The 21032-nt window shown below is 35.3% G+C and overlaps 2 protein-coding genes across 15 annotated transcripts in view; both read right to left on the reverse strand.

Annotated features, from left to right (window-relative positions):
- LOC132153233 (ras-related protein Rab-9A-like) lies at positions 1 to 4487 on the reverse strand. 14 transcript variants are annotated; one of them, XM_059562601.1, is made up of 6 exons: positions 4264 to 4482; positions 4114 to 4143; positions 2631 to 2682; positions 2485 to 2537; positions 1946 to 1980; positions 1 to 1390 (listed from the first exon to the last, which is right to left on the reverse strand). In XM_059562601.1, exon 6 carries the CDS (start codon positions 1371 to 1373, stop codon positions 768 to 770), a length of 606 nt encoding a protein of 201 aa, XP_059418584.1. In that variant the 5' UTR covers positions 1374 to 1390; positions 1946 to 1980; positions 2485 to 2537; positions 2631 to 2682; positions 4114 to 4143; positions 4264 to 4482; the 3' UTR covers positions 1 to 767. The 14 variants fall into 14 exon arrangements, with proteins under 14 accessions (XP_059418584.1, XP_059418588.1, XP_059418582.1 ...); XM_059562605.1 differs by lacking the exon at positions 4114 to 4143 and having other exon boundaries at positions 2485 to 2532; XM_059562599.1 differs by lacking the exon at positions 4114 to 4143.
- An 841-nt stretch (positions 4488 to 5328) lies between these two features.
- The window catches only part of LOC132153232 (E3 ubiquitin-protein ligase TRIM39-like), a 70874-nt gene continuing 55170 nt past the window's right edge, over positions 5329 to 21032 (reverse strand). The window contains exon 6 of the mRNA XM_059562594.1: positions 5329 to 5869. Within this exon, the coding sequence (XP_059418577.1) occupies positions 5385 to 5869 (485 nt within the window). The 3' untranslated portion in view covers positions 5329 to 5384. The remainder of the gene's footprint in view (positions 5870 to 21032) is intronic.

Raw genomic sequence — 21032 nt, forward strand, 5'->3', positions numbered from 1 at the left:
TTTTATTGTTCAATACTTCTTTCATTTTAATTGAACAATCTACAATATTTAGACTTTAGTGCTTCTTTTCAAAATAGTGCTTAAACGCTTCACCTCATCCATAATTTTAGTACAAGTACAGTGTATATATTTGGCACTCTCTACATAATCATGTTAACATATATTAGAAATTAAATTAAAGTTAATCACAATTACAGGAAAAGAAAATCAAACACACACAAAACAGTGACAAAAATCAGCATTTGTCTTGTTTTCCAGTAAAAACATCTAAACATCCTTAAAACAAGATGCAATTACAGTAAGACTCAAACAGCATGTGATAGACCCGTTTCCACATAATGCATTTATTTTTTATTTTGACTTAAAACAAAATGATTTGAGGTACGGAAAATAAATAAAAAATATGTTAGTGGAAAATAAGTGCTATTTTCTTACACAGCTGCACTTCTCAAATAAAATCCTATTGTTTTAAGGACGCTTAGATATTTTTAATAAAAAAGCATGTTTTTGCAGTGCATTGCAGTGCTCTTCACTATTTAACTGCCATGCAAGACAAAATGATATCCGTCCATGCATTAACCCGGCTCAAATCCCACAACACACACACACACACACAAGACGCCTGAATGCACAGAATTGTTCAAATTCAGGCAGTTCAGATACAAGAAAGCCACCCAGTGAAAGCAACCCAGTGTTTAGGAGTAAGTGCATGTTCAAATATAACGTTTAAAGATCATAAATTAACTAATGGAGGTGGTTCTGGTCTGTTAACAGCACCTCGTGTTGCTGCGAGGCTTTCTGTGCAGGTTAACGATGTCTGTTGGAATCAAATGCTCGTGTCGTTCCTCCAAAGCCAAAACTCTTCTGATGGCTTCCTCGAACGCAACCGTGACATTAGTCGCGTCTTTAGCGCTGGTTTCGAAGTACGGGTATCCCCCGCTTTCCCTGCACCACTCCTGCACCTCCTCACGGGTCACCTGCCTCTCTGTCACGTCCACCTTGTTTCCCAAAAGCACGAACGGGAAGCTGTCGGGCTCCTTGACGTCGGCGTAGTAGATGAACTCCTTCCTCCAGTTGTTGAGGTTGTGGAAGCTCTGGCTGTCGTCCACGCTGAAGGTGAGCAGGCAGCAGTCGGAGCCGCGGTAGAAGGGCGTCCGCAGGCTCCGGAATCGCTCCTGACCCGCCGTGTCCCAGATCTGCAGCTTGACCGAGTGGCCGTCCACCTCCAGGTCTTTATTGAGGAACTCCACGCCGATGGTGTGAAAGAGATGGGCGTCGAACTTGTTGGTGACGTAGCGGTTCATGAGCGAGCTCTTTCCCACTCCACCGTCGCCCAGGAGAATGACTTTAAGAAGAGATGATTTAGATGACATGGTGTTTGTGTTCCTCGTCCTGTGAACTGAAGTCCAGGGACATATTTCTGAAAGAAGTCACGATTCTCGGGAAAAAAAAAAAAAAAAAAACTCTGCTCACCAGAGCTGCATTTATTAATTCATTCAAAAATACAGTAGAAAATGAGAAAAAATACTACAATTTAAAATAACTATTTTCTGTGTGAATATCTGTTAAATCACAGAAATAAATTACACTTTAACAGAGATTCACACAGAAAATCATTATCTCAAATTCCAATAATATTACACAAATTTGACTGCTTTGATCAAATAAATGTGGCCTTGCTGAACAGAAGAGACTTTAATATATTATATAATTCAAATTAATATACACATGTGGCTCTTAGGATGGTACAAAAGGGCAAAACTAGCAGTGAAAGGTGGAGAAGGAATTATAAATCAGTATGTGTAACTCAGTTTATGTTTATTTAAATGAACTGATTTAGAAATTAAAATTGGACAAAGTAAAAAAAAAAAGCCATTTTTTGGAGCTTTAGTATTATGAATGTGAGTTATTGCAACATTTAAGAAAGCTATGGAGAACTTGGCTTTCCTTTACTGACAAACGTAATTCATCGTTCAAAATCTGAAACCAAAAAAAACAAAAAAAAACAAAAACTGCTAAATCTGAAATATTATCCCAACATAGTATACTAGACCAGTCAAATTAAGATTTGTGCACTATAGACTTAGTACGGTAATGTATTGTTTGAATAAATTCTTCAACTATTTACAGTTTTTCATGCTGAAGTGAGATACAGAAATACTTTACAAAGAGCACATTATTTCTGTCATTATTATTCATACACGTTTCTATATGCAATATAGTGATTATGTATTTTTTATTTTCTAAAAAACAAAAATAAAACCATTAAAAGTACATCAGTGATATTTACAAATAATTTTAAGTTTAAACATCCAATAACTGATATAATTTTAATGGTATATTTCATTGTTTAATGTAAGTCAATCATTTACTACACTAGACACAAATCAAGCTAACATTATTTGTTAATCTGTACAATGATGCTGGACATAAGACGACGTTATGCACTAAATGAAGGCATGAGCGCGGTCCATTGAGACTCACAGTAGTTTTCTCTCAGCTGCTGGCGGTCATTCGGTCGTGTGCTCCTGTCTGTCCTGCATCACATGCAACAGTGTGCATTACAATTCAGACAACATGCACCACAGCCAGAGTTTAAACAACACAGAGAATGACTTCATTACACTTACACAAGTCTGCTGGAGAAAACACTCAGTCAATTCACTGCACAGACCCGCAGAGCTGATCAGAGCTATCAATCTGGTTCAGACTTATTAGTTAGATATACCACATATTAGAAAATTCATCTCTCATCGTCTCTGAGAGCTGTTGGGGATTTATTTGTATTTTTGCATGGAATCCAATGGGGGTTAATTTGATCCGCAAAACAAAAGTCATTTTTAACACAGCAGGAGGGTTAAATGATCAGATTCAAAAATGAATTCAAATGTTCATGTTTATATAGCATCAAATAGTTCATTCTGATTGGTCAATCTGAATATTATACACGCAGAGGGTGTTCCCTCAAGGAACCATGGTTACATACATAACCTGAGACATTTCTGGACATTCACACAAAGATCAGGTGGCTACAGCATTTGAGCACTGGATTTACAAAAAAACATTTCAATTTAAGAAGCGTTTTCTCTACATTTCAACACTGCATCAACTACTGATGAACATTAATTTTTCTTTGACTTATCACTTAGAAAGTTCTTCGACCATGTATTACTGTGTCTTGGGAGGCTTTTGACTTTTAAATACATTAAAATGCACTAATTCATATTATTTATTATTTAGTTTTAATGCAGACAGTCCCAAATTTTTTTGTCCTCTGATATATATATATATATATATATATATATAAAAATATAATAATTGAATAATTAATCATCAAATTTGCATATTCACAGTTCTCTGTTAGTTAAGACTCACATGACATGCAGGTAAACAAATATAAAAAATTGTAATTGTTTTATTTTGATTGATGTTATTTTAAAGAGATTTATCTTCATTTTACATTTTTGAGATTGAATTAATTATTAGCTTTTCATTAGACCACAAACCACTTCAGTTCCTTTATGAGGAAACCTTGATGTAATATAATGTTTAATGCACTTCCTGTTGTTCATTCCAACGAATGGAATATATTTTATTACTCTTTTGTATTTTTATATCAATGTGGTACAAACAAATTTGGTCGAAAGTTATCTAAAGGTATTTGTAAGTAATCTACCCAGATCTGTGTGTGTGTGTGTGTGTTTGTATATATATATATATATATATATATATATATATATATATATATATATATATATATATATATATACACACACACACAAATATACACACACACACACACACTGTACATGACAGAAGGAAAGCAAAGTATATAAATATAACAAACAGTCATAAATTATAATTATTACAACATCATATTACTGTTACAATATTGCTATTATAAATAATATATTATAATTTGTACACATATATAATATGTAATTATTTCAAATTACCACTACCGTAATAAGTTACAAATTTTTATGATATTCGCTGCTTATTTACGGAACTGCACGCAAATTAAAGATTTTATGAGATATTTTATGACACGGAAAAAATGTAACAAACAACGAGGACGTCATTTATAATACCGAAATTAAAAGGAAACCCCACCTAAGCCATGAATGACGCTGAGTTGATTAACTTGAGACGAAACCGATACAAAGTGAATCAGTCAGAAGGAAATAAACAGATATGTGTTTGAAATGCTGAGAACTGGAGCTTTAAAACCGAAGATTTGAGCTGAAAGCAGCTCTGTCTCACCTGCAGCTGCTTCTCAACACATCGGGCTTCAGCGACCGGAAATCTCGATTCGATAAAGAGAAACAAAACAAGCAATAAAGCGAAACATGACGAGTTTCGAGGATCTTCCGATGATCTTTGATGGAGCCGCACTCCTGCAATCCTATTGGCTGATGAGTGTCATGTGACCCCGCTGGCTGATAGTCGATCACATGACGTGTTGCTACATAAACAGAAGAGTTCAGGTCCTTGAAGCTGATTCATATTCGTTCTGTTAAAGTTAAAGACACTTTGAGGTAAGATGAATCCCTGAGAATCGGGACAGAAGGCTGCTGTCATTATTTAAATTAATTATAATTCATTAAGTTATTAAATAATTCCATTAATTAAAAGCACATATCAAACTTGTTCATTTTAGCCTATGTGCCTCTATTATTAAATTTCTTAAATTAAAAATAGAGGCCTGTATATAAATCATAGTGTAATTTAGATGGAATATATATTTTAGTATTTGACATTAATGAAACCTTTTTCAGATAAATAAATGAATCCTCCTCATGAGAAACATCTGAATGCTGAGTAAATCCTTTTCTAATCAGATTGTTTCTTATTTTTATGACTGTCGTGTTGTAATGAAGTTTCCTGACAGAGACACGACTGATTTAAACAAGCAAGTCAATTACATTCATTTATTCATTTATTGAGAAACAGAAATAATAACTTCTCAGGATTCCCACTCAATGCATTTCCATGATTAAACCCTAATTATCATGACCAAACATTTAACCCTTCATTACTAAAATCATATTATCACATTTTCAATTAATCAAATTATCAAACTTTGTTCAGAATCTGAGTCAAACTTTTAAGGAGTTTTCAGTGAGTCCCAGAGACTTTGTTCTGAGAATCAGATTTTTATAAACCGTTTTAATCAAGTATTTCTATAGTATTTATATTTAATTCAGCACTGATGTGGATTAAACATTTACATCAATGAACAAATGTACATTTAACTAAAATAAACATTTATTCTTTTAGTTTAATGCTGAACAAATATTGAAATTGTGATATGAATCAAATATTGGAAACATGATGAGTGTAAAACATGAAAGCAGATCGATCCAGAACTACAGGAGTAACATTTACTGACTATTGAACGATAAGATCCTCAGAGAGACACCACTGAAGAAAGGAAAGAGTGTGTGAGTGAAGGTGGTTGTGAATGTGTGTAGATGTGTGTTAGTTACAGGATCAGAGAATGACACTGTTCCTCTCTCATAGTCCAGATCAACTCTCACACGCTCGAGATCCTGTTTAACACGAAAACCAAAACGATCAGAACATCCTCGCTGCACAAACCAGACATCAGTGTTAAAGAAAACACGTCCCTTCCTCTGGTTTGATTCTGTAGTTACTCCAAGACTCCACCATGGACTCTCTTTAACCTCCACATCCCAGCAGTGTGTTCCTGAGTTAAAACCCTCTGAACCCAGAACACAGGAATAATAGTTAAATCTCTCTGGATTATCAGGAAGAGGTTGTCTGTTCCAGCTGTTTCTCACACTGGTCAGATCATCAGACAGGACGAGAAGTGGATGTGCAGTGTTTGGATCCAGAATCACAGGAGCTGATGAGACACAATCAACAGCTGCTTTTATTCTGATGTTAATATAATGATCAAGAGTGAACCACACACAGATTATTATGAATTATGACCAGTGTTCATTTTGACACGCATTTCTGATTTAGTCTTAGTCTTTATCTTGAGTCTTAGTCACATTTTAGTCATTTGAGTCTTTCATAGTTTTAGTCGATGAAAAGTCATTGCATTTTCGGTAGCTTTAAGTCATTATATGTAGTTCATATGTAGTTTTCAAACAAAACTAGTCATTAATTCTTCTCTCTTATAATGTGTTATTACAAATGCCTGCAAAGCGAGCCAAAGTGTAATTGCTGCTGTTACAGGAAAATCAAATCCTTTTTTTAGACTATTGGCCAAACATTTAATTCAAATATTTACTTACATTTTGACCACCTTTTTTTTTTATATAGATGACACAGCCTCTCTAATTTCTTCAACAAAAAACATGTTAACATCACAACCCTTAAAAAAAAATAAACCATTGTTTTATTATAGTAAAACTACTTAATTTTCTTTTGCATGATTTCTGAATGCTTGAGAGTATAAAATAGATTAGAGTCATAATAAAGTCACAGCCATAGAGCTACACTTGTAATTTGTAAATAATACAATTGATTTGTTTAAAAAAAAAATATTATGAAAGTTCTATTTTGACCCCTATTGTAGGATTTTTTTTTCATGATATTTGAGGAAGGGGGTCACAATAATACAATCCTGCTTAGGGCACTCATTAGTCAAGCAGCGGGCCTGAATAAAACACATGCGCAGTAACGTGGTGATGTCATGTTCATGTATTTACCGTAAATACACATACACGTCATACTGACTGGCATTAATGTGCATGTCCAGGTTCATTCACTTCTGGATGTTCGTAAGGTATGGTGGATTTGAGATTTGCTGGCAGTAAAGTAATAAAAAATAAATAATAATAATAGAATTGTTTTCTTAAAAATGTGAGTTTGTGTTAATGGATTTTAATTTTAAGGATGCTTTGTTCATAATCATAGAGTGTCATTGCAAATGTGTGCGATTTCAAACATTTATGACATGTTTTATGATATAGTATTCAAAGTGACAGGGATTCTGCTGATCTTTAAAGGGTCTTTAAAAGTCCTATTTAACCAAAAGTAGCTTTTAAAGATGTCTTAAAATAGAGCAGAAAGACTTTATTAATATAAGTAATGCCATTGATGGTTGCATGCATTGCAAAAATAAATAAATAAATTAATTAAATAAATTAATAAAAAAAATTATCATATTTGTAATCTTTTTCATTAACTAGCATTATCAAATATTAGTAGATACTGTAACACATGTATTGTTCATTGTTAGTTCATGTTAATTAATACATTAACTCATTGTAAAGTGTTACATGTTATATTTAGCTTCATATGACTTCATATGACTTTTTAGAGACATTGTCAGTGAGAAGAAATTCAGAGAAGAGGCCCACTTCATGTGTCTAGATAGTTCTTAACTCCTTAACATGTAGTGAGGACTGTCTTTTTTCATCTTTCGGTCTCCTCTCAACTATCTGTTTTTTTTCTTCTCTCTGATGGACTGTATTGCCCTCAACTGTAACATTTTCAAATTGAAAAAACTTCACACTTTCTCTGACCCAGTGCTTATGGTGCAGTCAGATATTTAAAGACTGTCCACCTGGGTGTGTGAGGAATGGCAGGAGGGGAGTCCTGTATGAGCTTCATTCATTCAAAGAATTTGAGGGCTTCTGCTCGACTGATTGTTTTATCAGTGATTGAGGTGAATTTCAGAATAAGTAGATTTTTTTTTCTTGTGTCATGTCTATAATCTTAATCTATATTTGTATATACAATTATATTTTCTGTTTTGTTCTTTGAAAAAAAAAATCACTGTTATCAGTTTGGTTTTTTGGAGGCACCATGCATAAAATGGGATGCAGACACTGAAAATATACTATATGTAGTCCACTGAACTTAAAACTACTTTATCGGTTGAAATATTTCACATGCAGAATTTCCAAAGGAAAATAAAAATGTCCAAAATTATAGTAAATAATTAAATAAACAAGAACCATGGCACAGGAAAGATTAAAATAAGAAAGCCAGTGGCTCATGGGCGGATCTACAGGGGGGCAAGGGGGGGCAGGTGCCCCCCCACTCTAAAGCCTTGCCCCCCCCCAGCTGCCCCCCTAACTTTAATGATCCAAAAACTGTACTTACAAAAACAACCCACCACTATGTCCAATACATTTACCAAAAGTGAACAATTTAATTTTTAATTTTAAATGTATTATTCGCCCTTCCCCCCTGCCCCTCAAATACTTAGTTACGTCCCTGATTCAAACGTGCAGAGCGGCGTTCGCTCAGTCTGGCTCATACACACAGCGAGTCTGCTTCGGTGCGGTGGCCCTGCAACCAGAGACTGAACTGCCCCGGACAGATCCTCTGAAGGTGAAGTGAGTTTCCCCAGGTGTAGTTTAAACACACGTTTAACTTAAAGTTACATTTGTAATGAATGCATTGTATGCTAAAGACGATTCAGCATCAGCAAAAACAGCGAGTCTATTACGTTAGGCAAAATCAGCGGTCAAATCGCTCCCTCGTGATTTGTAAGAGCACTCTTCTCTTTGATTAGCCTGATTTTAGTAAAGACAAGAACAGCTTAATAAAAAATATAAAATATTGAGGGGCAGCGCTAGGGCTGGGCCATGGGCGAGGCTAGCCCCTTTTTAGGGGTGCTGAAGCACCCCTAAAAAGGAGCTCAGCACCCCTAAAACTTGGAGTGAGAAATGTTGTTATTCTAAAAGTTTTGTTCGTCTTTTACACGGTCAAATAATGTCCAAAACATACTCCGTAGTTTGTGGGTGTTAATGAGGAAAATGAAAACATCCCCGCATAGCAAATGGTGTCATCCTCTTCTCTTCTTCTACTTCTCCTCTGTACCTGCACCGCTCAGCACGACCGTCATCCAGCGCGAAACACACGCAGAGTGAGAACCCGTGATGTAGTGTTGTGATCGGTTATGATGCAACTAAGTTCCGAAACCATATCGGTGAATACTGGAGTCAGTATCCTGAACCACCATGGTGGTTCTATACATCTATAATCTATGGTACATCTATAATAAGTGTTTATTTTCGGACTATTTTAGTCCGGCGGGTCCCCGCCGCTGTGGAGTAGCACAGGACCTGGGTGACTCGTCCATAGTCATAAACGGAGAGAAGTGACGCCGGTTACAATGTTCTTCCGCAAGACGCATGCAGTTCTGTTATTAACTGCTAGAGCGTGAAACAAAAACAGAAGCGCAACAAATAAACTGCGTACCTGTGTAGTGCGTACGTGTGTCTCTGTTGTTAAAGTTTATCGTTAATTTAATACTCGGGAGTCATGTAAACATGACGTCACGTGCGTCTTTTCTCGTCAGTCGTCATGGAAACATGAAGCCCTGGCGTTTTGAGTGAAAACAAACGACGTATCACTGAAAACACTCACTGTGGCTTTTTAAAAGAATTGTTATTAATTCCTAGATTTATATCTGTTATTTTTCAGTTGTGGCTGACTATCAAACTAGACAATAAAAGAAAGTTTCATGTTTTTCTTTTGCTGTATTTATTCATTCATCACACACAGGATTTAACCTGAACCAGGCTTAACTCCTGAACTCCTAGCATTACTCTCTCTCTCTCTCTCTCTCTCTGTGTGTGTGTGTGTGTGGCAGTGAGCAATGGACATACGACAATTCTTTAAAAGAAAAAAGACCTCTGTCTTGTTTTTTTTTTTCTGCTGAAAAGAGTTAAGTTAAAGTAACAGATAATGCAAACCCGCTGCTTTTGTATCAAATTACTTATCTAGTCAATGGTCCCCTGCTTTTATTTTTTATTTATTTATTTCAAACTCACAAGCTTCTCTTGTGAAAGGAATTTGTCATTTAAAAAAGTTTCTAAGCCCAATAATAATAATAAAAAAAGACATTTAAAATGACTCTTGATATGAAGCTTGTTTTTTATTATTATTTATTGATGACATATTGGTTTATGAAAGTTCAGACAGGCGTGCATCCAGATATGTTAGAGATGGCCATTTGTAAATAATTTACAGAAGATGAATTACATTTTGTTGTCCAAGTACCTGTTACTTTGTTCAATGACAATAAAGTTGAATCTAATGTAACCAATCTGATGACTGTTGATACAAAAGGAGGCACATGGAGTTAACGGTCAGGAAAACCAGCTGAGTGAAGAAGGTTTTGTGTTTGTTACAGGGGGCTGTCTGTGTGAACTCTCACAATTAAGCTGTTGTTTTGAAAAGGTCTCAAAAAAAGAAAATTTTTTGGAGTTAGTTGAATCAATGTTAAAATTATAAAGTTATTTTTCAATAGACATATTTTTTGTTTCCGTATGAAAAGAGGGTGGGTGGAGGCATTGGGGCTCATTGGGTGCTCAGCACCCCTAAAGCTCTGACCCTAGAATCGCCCCTGGGCTGGGCTAATGGGGCTTAAGCCCCGAAAGTTTTTAGTAAAGCCCCGAATATTTTGTTAACTTGTCTTTCTCACAGAGCAAAACAATTAATCAGAAAAACAAATGTGAATAAGATTACAGCGGCCGCGATTAACTAATCATGAACAGTGCATATTACATTTTTATTTATATTTCTCCCTTTGCATTAAAGGTACTTTTGACGTGCTTTTGCAACGTTGAGCATTGTAGCCAATCACAGACATGTCTGTTGATCACATCGGCCAATCAGAGGCGTTTAAATGAGTCGCTGTGCTGAAGATGCGTTTTCCGCGAGCTCACCGAGTTCACATTCGCAAACCTGTCATTATTATTGGCAATAAACTTAAGATGCAGATAAGAGATTCACTTGATATTATTATTGATGCTGCTCTGATGCACTACATTACGCAACACTCTGTTTGTTGTTAGGAAGACTAGAAGTTCAGCGGTCTAGCTCATCAATGTCAAAATTATTAAATAAGTTAACAAATGCCTGGTAAAATGTAAGTAGATAATTTAATACTTGACTGTTTTACAATAGAAAAGTTCAACTTTTTTTATTTATTTATAAAATTTTGCCTTTTTGAATTGAAAATATGCTATAATTTCCTTGATTCATTTATGTAAATTAAAAATAAAATATTAGTTGCAAATAGTTACAATTATTTCACTAATACAACAAGCCTTTCTTTTTCTTTATTCCCTTAAATCGCTTTAATAATTAATTAATTACTTTAAATAAAAATACCCAATTTTAGTTTGGGCTGTTACGTTACAACACACAGTGCCAGTTAGGAGATCGATCATTTGATTAGCTAAGCCTAAGCAGTCCTATTAAATCCAATTCCTCTCAGATATCACAGCAATGAAACCAGGTTACAACTGGGGAAATAACAAATACAATAGAATTAAGTAGTCTAAACATAACTGGTGTGTGTGTTGTGATTTAAAAAACATTGTAGTGTGTAAGGGCATGATTAAACAATGACTACTGTAGTTTAAAAGTGTTTTTGTGTTTTTTTTTTAAAGCAATTCATATATAGGGATTCCATGTACCCCTGCCACCCTGCCAAGACCTCTTGCCACCCCTTTGCCCCCCCATGCAAAATTTTCTAGATCCGCCACTGCAGTGGCTTTTTGCAATAAGTGCAAATAGCTATAGTTTCTATATACACTGTGTTAAAATAGCAGGATTGTGTGCTATTTATATTACTTATTGCAAATAGTGGCAATTATCTGCACCTCAGTATTGTAGTACATTATGAAACAGTATGCGATAAAACTTATTGAGTGTAAATTATAATTTAAATTCAAATTATTAAATGGATGCCACCTTATTGGGATAATAAAGCCCTCCCTCACAACTTTTATTATTGCTTTTCTAATGTGATTCGAAATGTGAAAAGGGAGAAAAACGGTTTTACATCTGCACCACTAGAGTGCAGTTTTTACATCTGTTCACTTTTATTTTATATCCATGAGTGCAGTACACCTGCAAAGCGTTAGCACTCGTTGGCTTGTCATTAGCGTTTTCATTCGAACCTATCGCTGTATTCTTTTCTCCTCTCCCTCGCTCCAGTTTTTCACAAGTTCATCAAACAACCGCAGTAAGAATTTTCATCAAGCACGGTGAGTAATGGCTTCTCCTATCATTGTTTCTTGCACCTCTTGCCACATGTACAGTTTATCTATCTCTGTCGCTGATGAGGGATTCACATGTGATAAATGCAGGGAAATAGTTAGGCTGACAGAGAAGATTTCAGAATTAGAGACACGCATCCAAACTTTAATTGAGGACAGTAAGAATGTTAGGGCTCTAGATACGGCTTTGGATGCGTCTAGCTCAGGGATTCCTGTACATGGTTCGGTTCCGGAAACAGAGCCCTTGCAGCAGGGCAATTGGGTGACGGTGAGGCAGCGTAGTCGTGGGTCAAAACACCGCTCTTCTGTTCCGATCAAAACATTAAACAGGTTCTCCCCACTCAGTGATGCACCCATTGAGAGACCTGATGAAAGTTCTCTAGTTATTGGTGATTCTATTGTACGGAACGTGAATATAGAGACACCAGCCACCATAGTCAAATGTTTACAGGGAGCCAGAGCGCCTGACATCTTGGCAAATTTAAAAGTGCTGGCTAATGCTAAACGTAAATACAGTAAGATTGTTATTCATGCCGGCGCTAATGATGTTCGACTTCGCCAGTCGGAGATCACTAAAAATAACATTAAAGAGGTGTGTGAACTTGCAAGCACGATGTCAGACACTGTAATATGCTCTGGTCCCCTCCCTGCTTACCGTGGTGATGAGATGCATAGCAGATTGTCATCACTCAATGGCTGGATGTCTAAGTGGTGCCCACAGAATAACATAGGTTTCATAGACAATTGGACAAGCTTTTGGGGCAGACCTGACCTGCTTAAAAGAGATGGTCTTCATCCCTCCTGGGGTGGCGCCACTCTTCTCTCTAGAAATTTGGCAAATAGTCTTAGTGTTTATACTTGACTAACTGGGGCCCAGGTCAGGAAGCAGACAGACTGGCTAAACCGACCGTCTGCTAGCCGCCTCCCGTCACAGAGGTCAGTTAATTCTCAGCACATAGAGACTTTTTCACCTAGATATCACACTATAGAGACTGTGTCTGTTCCCCGAACTAGAAAAAACAAAAAACGTCCAAACCAAGTTAAGATTAACAATTTAATTGAGGTTCAACAAATAAAAAACAGAAGCAATATGGATAAACAAATGATGAAGCTTGGCTTATTGAATATCAGATCCCTTTCTACGAAAACACTTTTTGTAAATAATATGATCACTGATCATAATATAGATGTACTCTGTCTGACAGAAACCTGGCTAAAACCTGATGATTACATTATTTCAAATGAGTCCACCCCCCAAGATTACTGTTATAAAAATGAGCCGCGTCTAAAAGGCAAAGGGGGAGGTGTTGCTTCAATTTATAGCAACGTTTTCAGGATTTCTCAGAGAGCAGGCTTCAAGTATAACTCGTTTGAAGTAATGGTGCTTCATATAACATTATCCAGAGAAACAAATGTTAATGATAAATCCCCTGTTATGTTTGTACTGGCTACTGTATACAGGCCACCAGGGCACCATACAGACTTTATTAAAGAGTTTGGTGATTTTACAGAACCGAGTTAGTTCTGGCTGCAGATAAAGTTTTAATAGTTGGTGATTTTAATATCCATGTTGATAATGAAAACGATGCATTGGGAACAGCATTTATAGACATTCTGAACTCTATTGGTGTTAGACAACACGTTTCAGGACCTACTCATTGTCGAAATCATACTCTAGATTTAATACTGTCACATGGAATTGATGTTGATGGTGTTGAAATTATTCAGCCAAGTGATGATATCTCAGATCATGATTTAGTTCTGTGCAAACTTCATATAGCCAAAATTGTAAATCCTACTTCTTGTTACAAGTATGGAAGAACCATCACTTCTAACACAAAAGACTGCTTTTTAAGTTATCTTCCTGATGTATCCAAATTCCTTAGCATATCCAAAACCTCAGAACAACTTGATGATGTAACAGAAACTATGGACTCTCTCTTTTCTAGCACTTTAAATAAAGTTGCTCCTTTACGCTTAAGGAAGGTTAAGGAAAATAGTTTGACACCATGGTATAATGAGCATACTCGCACCCTAAAGAGAGCAGCCCGAAAAATGGAGCGCAGCTGGAGGAAAACAAAACTAGAGGTATTTCGTATTGCTTGGCGGGAAAGTAACATATCCTACAGAAAAGCATTAAAAACTGCTAGATCCGATTACTTTTCTTCTCTTTTAGAAGAAAACAAACATAACCCCAGGTATTTATTCAATACAGTGGCTAAATTAACGAAAAATAAAGCCTCAACAAGTGTTGACATTTCCCAACATCACAGCAGTAATGACTTTATGAACTACTTTACTTCTAAAATCGATACTATTAGAGATAAAATTGCAACCATTCAGCCATCAGCTACAGTATCACATCAGACAGTGCACTATAGACCCCCTGAGGAACAGTTCCACTCATTCTCTACTATAGGAGAGGAAGAATTGTATAAACTTGTTAAATCATCTAAACCAACAACATGTATGTTAGACCCTATACCATCTAAGCTCCTGAAAGAGGTGCTTCCAGAAGTCATAGATCCTCTTCTGACTATTATTAATTCCTCATTGTCATTAGGATATGTCCCCAAAACCTTCAAACTGGCTGTTATTAAGCCTCTCATCAAAAAACCACAACTTGACCCCAAAGAACTAGTTAATTAAAGACCAATCTCAAATCTCCCTTTTCTGTCCAAGATACTAGAAAAGGTGATATCCTCACAATTATATTCCTTCTTAGAGAAAAATGGTATATGTGAGGATTTCCAGTCAGGATTTAGACCGTATCATAGTACTGAGACTGCTCTTCTTAGAGTTACAAATGATCTGCTCTTATCATCTGATCGTGGGTGTATCTCTCTATTAGTTTTATTGGATCTTAGTGCTGCGTTTGACACAATTGACCACAACATTCTTTTGCATAGTCTTGAACACTTTGTTGGCATCAGTGGAAGTGCATTAGCATGGTTTAAATCGTACTTATATGACCGCCATCAGTTCGTAGCAGTGAATGAAGATGTATCCTATCGATCACAAGTGCAGTATGGAGTACCTCAAGGCTCAGTACATATCATCAGGAAACATGGTGTTAGCTTTCACTGTTATGCTGATGATACTCAGCTCTATATTTCTTCGCAGCCCGGTGAAACACACCAATTTGAAAAACTAATAGATTGCTTAGTCGATATAAAAAACTGGATGACAAGTAATTTCTTACTGCTAAATTCTGAAAAAACAGAGGTGTTAATTATAGGACCTAAAAACTCCGCTTGTAATAACCTAGAACACTGTCTAAGACTTGATGGTTGCTCTGTCAATTCTTCGTCATCAGTTAGGAACCCAGGTGTGCTATTTGATCGCAATCTTTCATTAGAAAGCCACGTTTCTAGCATTTGTAAAACTGCATTTTTCCATCTCAAAAATATATCTAAATTACGGCCTATGCTCTCAATGTCAAATGCAGAAATGTTAATCCATGCTTTTATGACCTCAAGGTTAGATTATTGTAATGCTTTATTGGGTGGTTGTTCTGCACGCTTAGTAAACAAACTACAGCTAGTCCAAAATGCAGCAGCAAGAGTTCTTACTAGAACCAGGAAGTATGACCATATTAGCCCGGTCCTGTCAACACTGCACTGGCTCCCTATCAAGCATCGTATAGATTTTAAAATATTGCTTATTACCTATAAAGCCCTGAATGGTTTAGCACCTCAGTATTTGAATGAGCTCCTTTTACATTATAATCCTCTACGTCCACTACGTTCTCAAAACTCAGGCAATTTGATAATACCTAGAATATCAAAATCAACTGCAGGCGGCAGATCCTTTTCCTATTTGGCGCCTAAACTCTGGAATAACCTACCTAACATTGTTCGGGAGGCAGACACACTCTTGCAGTTTAAATCTAGATTAAAGACCCATCTCTTTAACCTGGGATACACATAACATACTAATATGCTTTTATTAGCCAAATCCGTTAAAGGATTTTTAGGCTGCATTAATTAGGTAAACCGGAACCGGAAACACTTCCCATAACACCCTATGTACTTGCTACATCATTAGAAGAATGGCATCTACGCTAATATTAGTCTGTTTCTCTTTTGTTCCGAGGTCACCGTGGCCACCAGATCCAGTCTGTGTCCAGATCAGAGGGTCACTGCAGTCACCCGGTCCAGTACGTATCCAGACCAGATGGTGGATCAGCACCTAGAAAGGACCTCTACTGCCCTGAAAGACAGCGGAGACCAGGACAACTAGAGCCCCAGATACAGATCCCCTGTAAAGACCTTGTCTCAAAGGAGCACCAGGACAAGACCACAGGAAACAGATGATTCTTCTGCACAATCTGACTTTGCTGCAGCCTGGAATTGAACTACTGGTTTCGTCTGGTCAGAGGAGAACTGACCCCCAACTGAGCCTGGTTTCTCCCAAGGTTTTTTTTCTCCATTCTGTCACCGATGGAGTTTCGGTTCCTTGCCGCTGTCGCCTCTGGTTTGCTTAGTTGGGTTCACTTCATCTACAGCGATATCGTTGACTTGATTGCAAATAAATGCACAGACACTATTTAATTGAACAGAGATGACATAACTGAATTCAATAATGAACTGCCTTTAACTATCATTTTTTCATTATTGACACTGTTTTCCTAATGAATGTTGTTCAGTTGCTTTGACGCAATGTATTTTGTTTAAAGCGCTATATAAATAAAGGTGACTTTGACTTTGACCACGATAATGCGCATGCATGTTATAGGCATGCCATACGTCACTTTGCGCATGCACGGTGAACATATACCTGACGTAGGTACGTGTCGTCACCGCGCTACAGTCTGCAGCGAGGGGTGTCTCCCTTTACACGCCTCTCAGGAGCAACGTCACGCAACCCCATCATTTCACAAATCAAAGAGAAGTTATCAGAAAACTAATAAGAAATAAGTCACTGAAAGTAGTGCGATCACAAAAAGAACATGATAAAAGTGGCCAGTTGTTCGAATGCTTTGTTAAATATTTCAATCCAAAAGCTTCAGTGTTTTACTATAATAAGTGGTACATTAGTAGTAATTATGATGCTGCTTATGTCATGATGACTTATGACTTTGACCTTTGACCTTTTGACAGGTTGAACTTCCGGTGACCTTATGATGGATGGGTTGAACTTCCGGAATGAGTTCATGGGCTAACCTATGACCGTTTCCCACGCATCAATCATGTGGTTTTGACAGAAAGTTTTACCCTATTGACCTAGTTAGTACTAAATTATAGTTTTTGATGGCTAGTTTAAACGGTAAAGGAAACACTCCCCACGCATCGATCAAGTGGTTTTGACAGAAAGTTTTACCCTATTGACCTAGTTAGTTCTAAATCATGGTTTTAGGAAACCCTCCCGATGCATCGATCATGTGGTTTTGACAGAAGCTGTTTGAAGTTTGTGTCAGTTAGCTTGTTTGAAGTTTATCCCAGTTATACGGTTATGTGTGTGTGTGTGTGTGTGTGTGTGTGTGTGTGTGTGTGTGTGATTATATGGCTTCTCCACCCTCCCATTACATTCCTGAGCAGTGTATAAATGGGATCGGTGTGTTCTACGTTTATATATAAAACGTCCTATAATTTATATAATATTTATATAATTTATATAATATAATTAATTATCATGCTAAGGTTGAAAAACATTTCAGTTATTTCACATTCATATATAAAAACATTATATCATTTATATAATATAGTAATTATCATGCTAAATTTGAAAACATTTTAGTTATTTTACATTTATATATATATATATATATATATATATATATATATATATATATATATATATATATATATATATAAAACATTATATAATTTATATATAAAACATTATAGAATTTACTAAAACAATTAAAGGTTTAAAACACACTTTAGTTATTTCATATATGTGACATTCAGTTATCTCACATTTATATATAAAACATTCTATAATTTATATAATATAATCTATATAATATAATTATCATGCTAAAGTTGAAAAACATTTTATTTATTTCATATATGTGACATTCAGTTATTACACATTTATATATATATATATATATATATATATATATATATATATATATATATATATATATATATAACATAATTTGTATGATATAATTAATTATCATGCTAAGGTTGAAAAACATTTCAGTTATTTCACATTTATATATAAAACAGTCTATAATTTATATAATATAATAATCATCATGCTAAAGTTGAAAACATTTTAGTTATTTCACATTTATATATAAAACATTCTATAATTTATATAATATTTATATAATTTATATAATATAATTAATTATCATGCTAAAGTTGAAAAACATGCCGTTCTTTATATTCTATCTTTTATATAATATACATAATCTAAAAGCAATTTAACTAAGGTTGAAAAAACATTGTGTTCTTTTAAAAAGGTTATAAATGAAACGTTTCTAAAAAATATACCGAAACCGACTGTTTCAAATAAAACAAGATCCATTTTTTTAGGGGGCAGAAGAAGCTGTTTTCACATCAGCTTTGATCCTGACCCTCTGTGTCCCACTGTCTATGTCTGCACGCTACAGTGCACACTCGTCCGAATTTACTACAAAATCACAATATCTTCAAAGCCATTGCTAATTAAAACTAACGTATCTCACGCAGGAGTACCGTGTTTTGACAGTTTTCTGACGGTTCACCTATGAATTACGGTTGGTGCGCGGCTAGCATCTCTTGTACCCCTCTCTCTCTCCCTCTCATACATTCATTCGTCTCCAAGTCTTATTTTCTTCTTTTAATGAATATAAACACATTATACATTCGCAAACAATATAAAACAAAACATTTACATTCGTTTTAGTCATCACTAAAAATATACATTTTACCAGGATCGGGGAAAAAATATATAATTGAACACAATGAAGAATATGGTCTATTGAGGAACCCGGATGTGTCGTTGACACAATTCAGTTAAATTCATTTCACATTAATCGTTGCAAAACATTTTCTATATTATATTTAAAACCTTTTATATCCATCTTTATATCATATCTTTTTCAAAAAGCTGTTTAATTATTTATTTTAACCGTACACCTACAGTACCACCACACACTAAAATGCTGCATGCACGTGCATTTTTTTTAATTAAATTTCGTTTTTAAGCGATCTGAATTATGACTACCCTATACATTTAATCATAAACCACACGTACCCTGTTATATCACTATAATATCCATTCCACTATATATATGTATTCTGATAAACCAAATAAACAAGCGGACATACGCATGAACATATCAAGTTAAAAAGAGACTTATCTCTATTTTAAAAAATATGAAAAAATAAATAAATACAATTATATATAACAACGTGTTACTAAACCAGAACACACGTTTTAAACAAGTATTCATCATGTTTATAAAACACATCGCAGTAACAGACATGTTACTAAACCAAACCAAATCATTTATCATACATTTTTAATCATGTATTCAACATATACTTATAACACCAATGTCTGGGGGAGGCCAAAATACCTCCAGTCACCCCAAAACCCACTCAGACTCCAGGGGTTAAAGAATATGGAAATAAATAATTATATAATGACATCATCATCCTAAAGCAATTCATTAAACAAAAAAAAGTATAACTTAAAAAAAAGATCACTTATTTTAAATGTGATAGCATAGTATATAAAATAAACATTTCTGATGATACATATAAAAAAAATATCCCTTACATTTTTTTAGACCGGGGAGAGATGTCCAAACATGAATGAAATATCCCAAAATAAAATAATACGACTTAAAAAAATAAAAGTAAAATGTTTAAATCATAAACAGAATCTCACAGGTCCAAGTTGGGGTATTCTCCTGTATGTGAGACCTGAGGGGGGTGCTTCACACACCCCGCGCGCGGCGAGGGTGGAGTTCCAGACCGCATGATCTAAGCCAGAGGGGTACATTATTTCAAAGTTAACATTAATGTAATGTTTGAATAATCAGTACCCTCACTACATCTGATGTAATTCATTACATCTGTTTAAATGTTTCTTAATTCAACAAAATGATGATATATATTACCTAAAATATTTAGATTTTTATATAATATTATATAATAATTATTTATATCATATCATATATATATAATTATATTATATTAGATGCGTTATGCATTAATCACTTTAGATTCTTTAAAGTTCTTATTTTTTGCATGATCTTCAAAGTTTTTAATACCATCTTTCTGTCTCCCTCTCCCTCTCTCACACGGACACACTGACACACACACACACACACACACACACACACACACACACACACACACACACACACACACACAGACAATGAAACATGATGCCAAAGTCTTTCTGTATGTTTTAAAAATGAAGCTAAAAATATTGATTTTGCTTTAAATGTATGCTAAATTTGTTTGTCGCAGCATAGACTGTGAAGTTTAGATGAAGTTGATTGATCTTTTAGAAGAATTCTTTCAGAGAAAGACCCTCGATCGTATTCACCCATTAAAGATGGTTCAGGAGAGATGGGTTTCTGGACCCACGCATCCTAGAGATGTAATTTATGTGCGTTGCTACGGTCGTAAACCTTTCACATATCTACGGTACTTTCAGACACAGAGCAGGAAAGACATTTGCAGGGCCTCTGTTTAACCGTTCCAAAATACCTCCATTTAAAAGCAAAATTAAAATATAAAAGTGACCGCCTGTACAGCTGTAGTTCTATTTTATATTAAAAGTATCCTTACTATCCATATTATATTCTTTATTTAAAACGATATATTTAACCGACAGTATCCCCCCAACGTGTTTTCCATCAGTTGTTTGGCCTTCGGGCTTTTTACGTAGTGCTTTTCAGTTACTGTAAGATCGCTTTACACTAGTGTAATGAAAGTTAACTTTTCTTAAAGTTTATAGTTGTATTTTACTGTATCCGCATCCTTCTATCCTGTAGATTGTATGCGTACTGTAAAATAACAAATATACATTTTGCTTAAAGTCAGTAAAATAATTACACCTACAATTTGAAACGTG

This window comes from Carassius carassius, chromosome 11 (assembly GCF_963082965.1).
Source record: "Carassius carassius chromosome 11, fCarCar2.1, whole genome shotgun sequence".
NCBI lineage: Eukaryota > Metazoa > Chordata > Actinopteri > Cypriniformes > Cyprinidae > Carassius > Carassius carassius.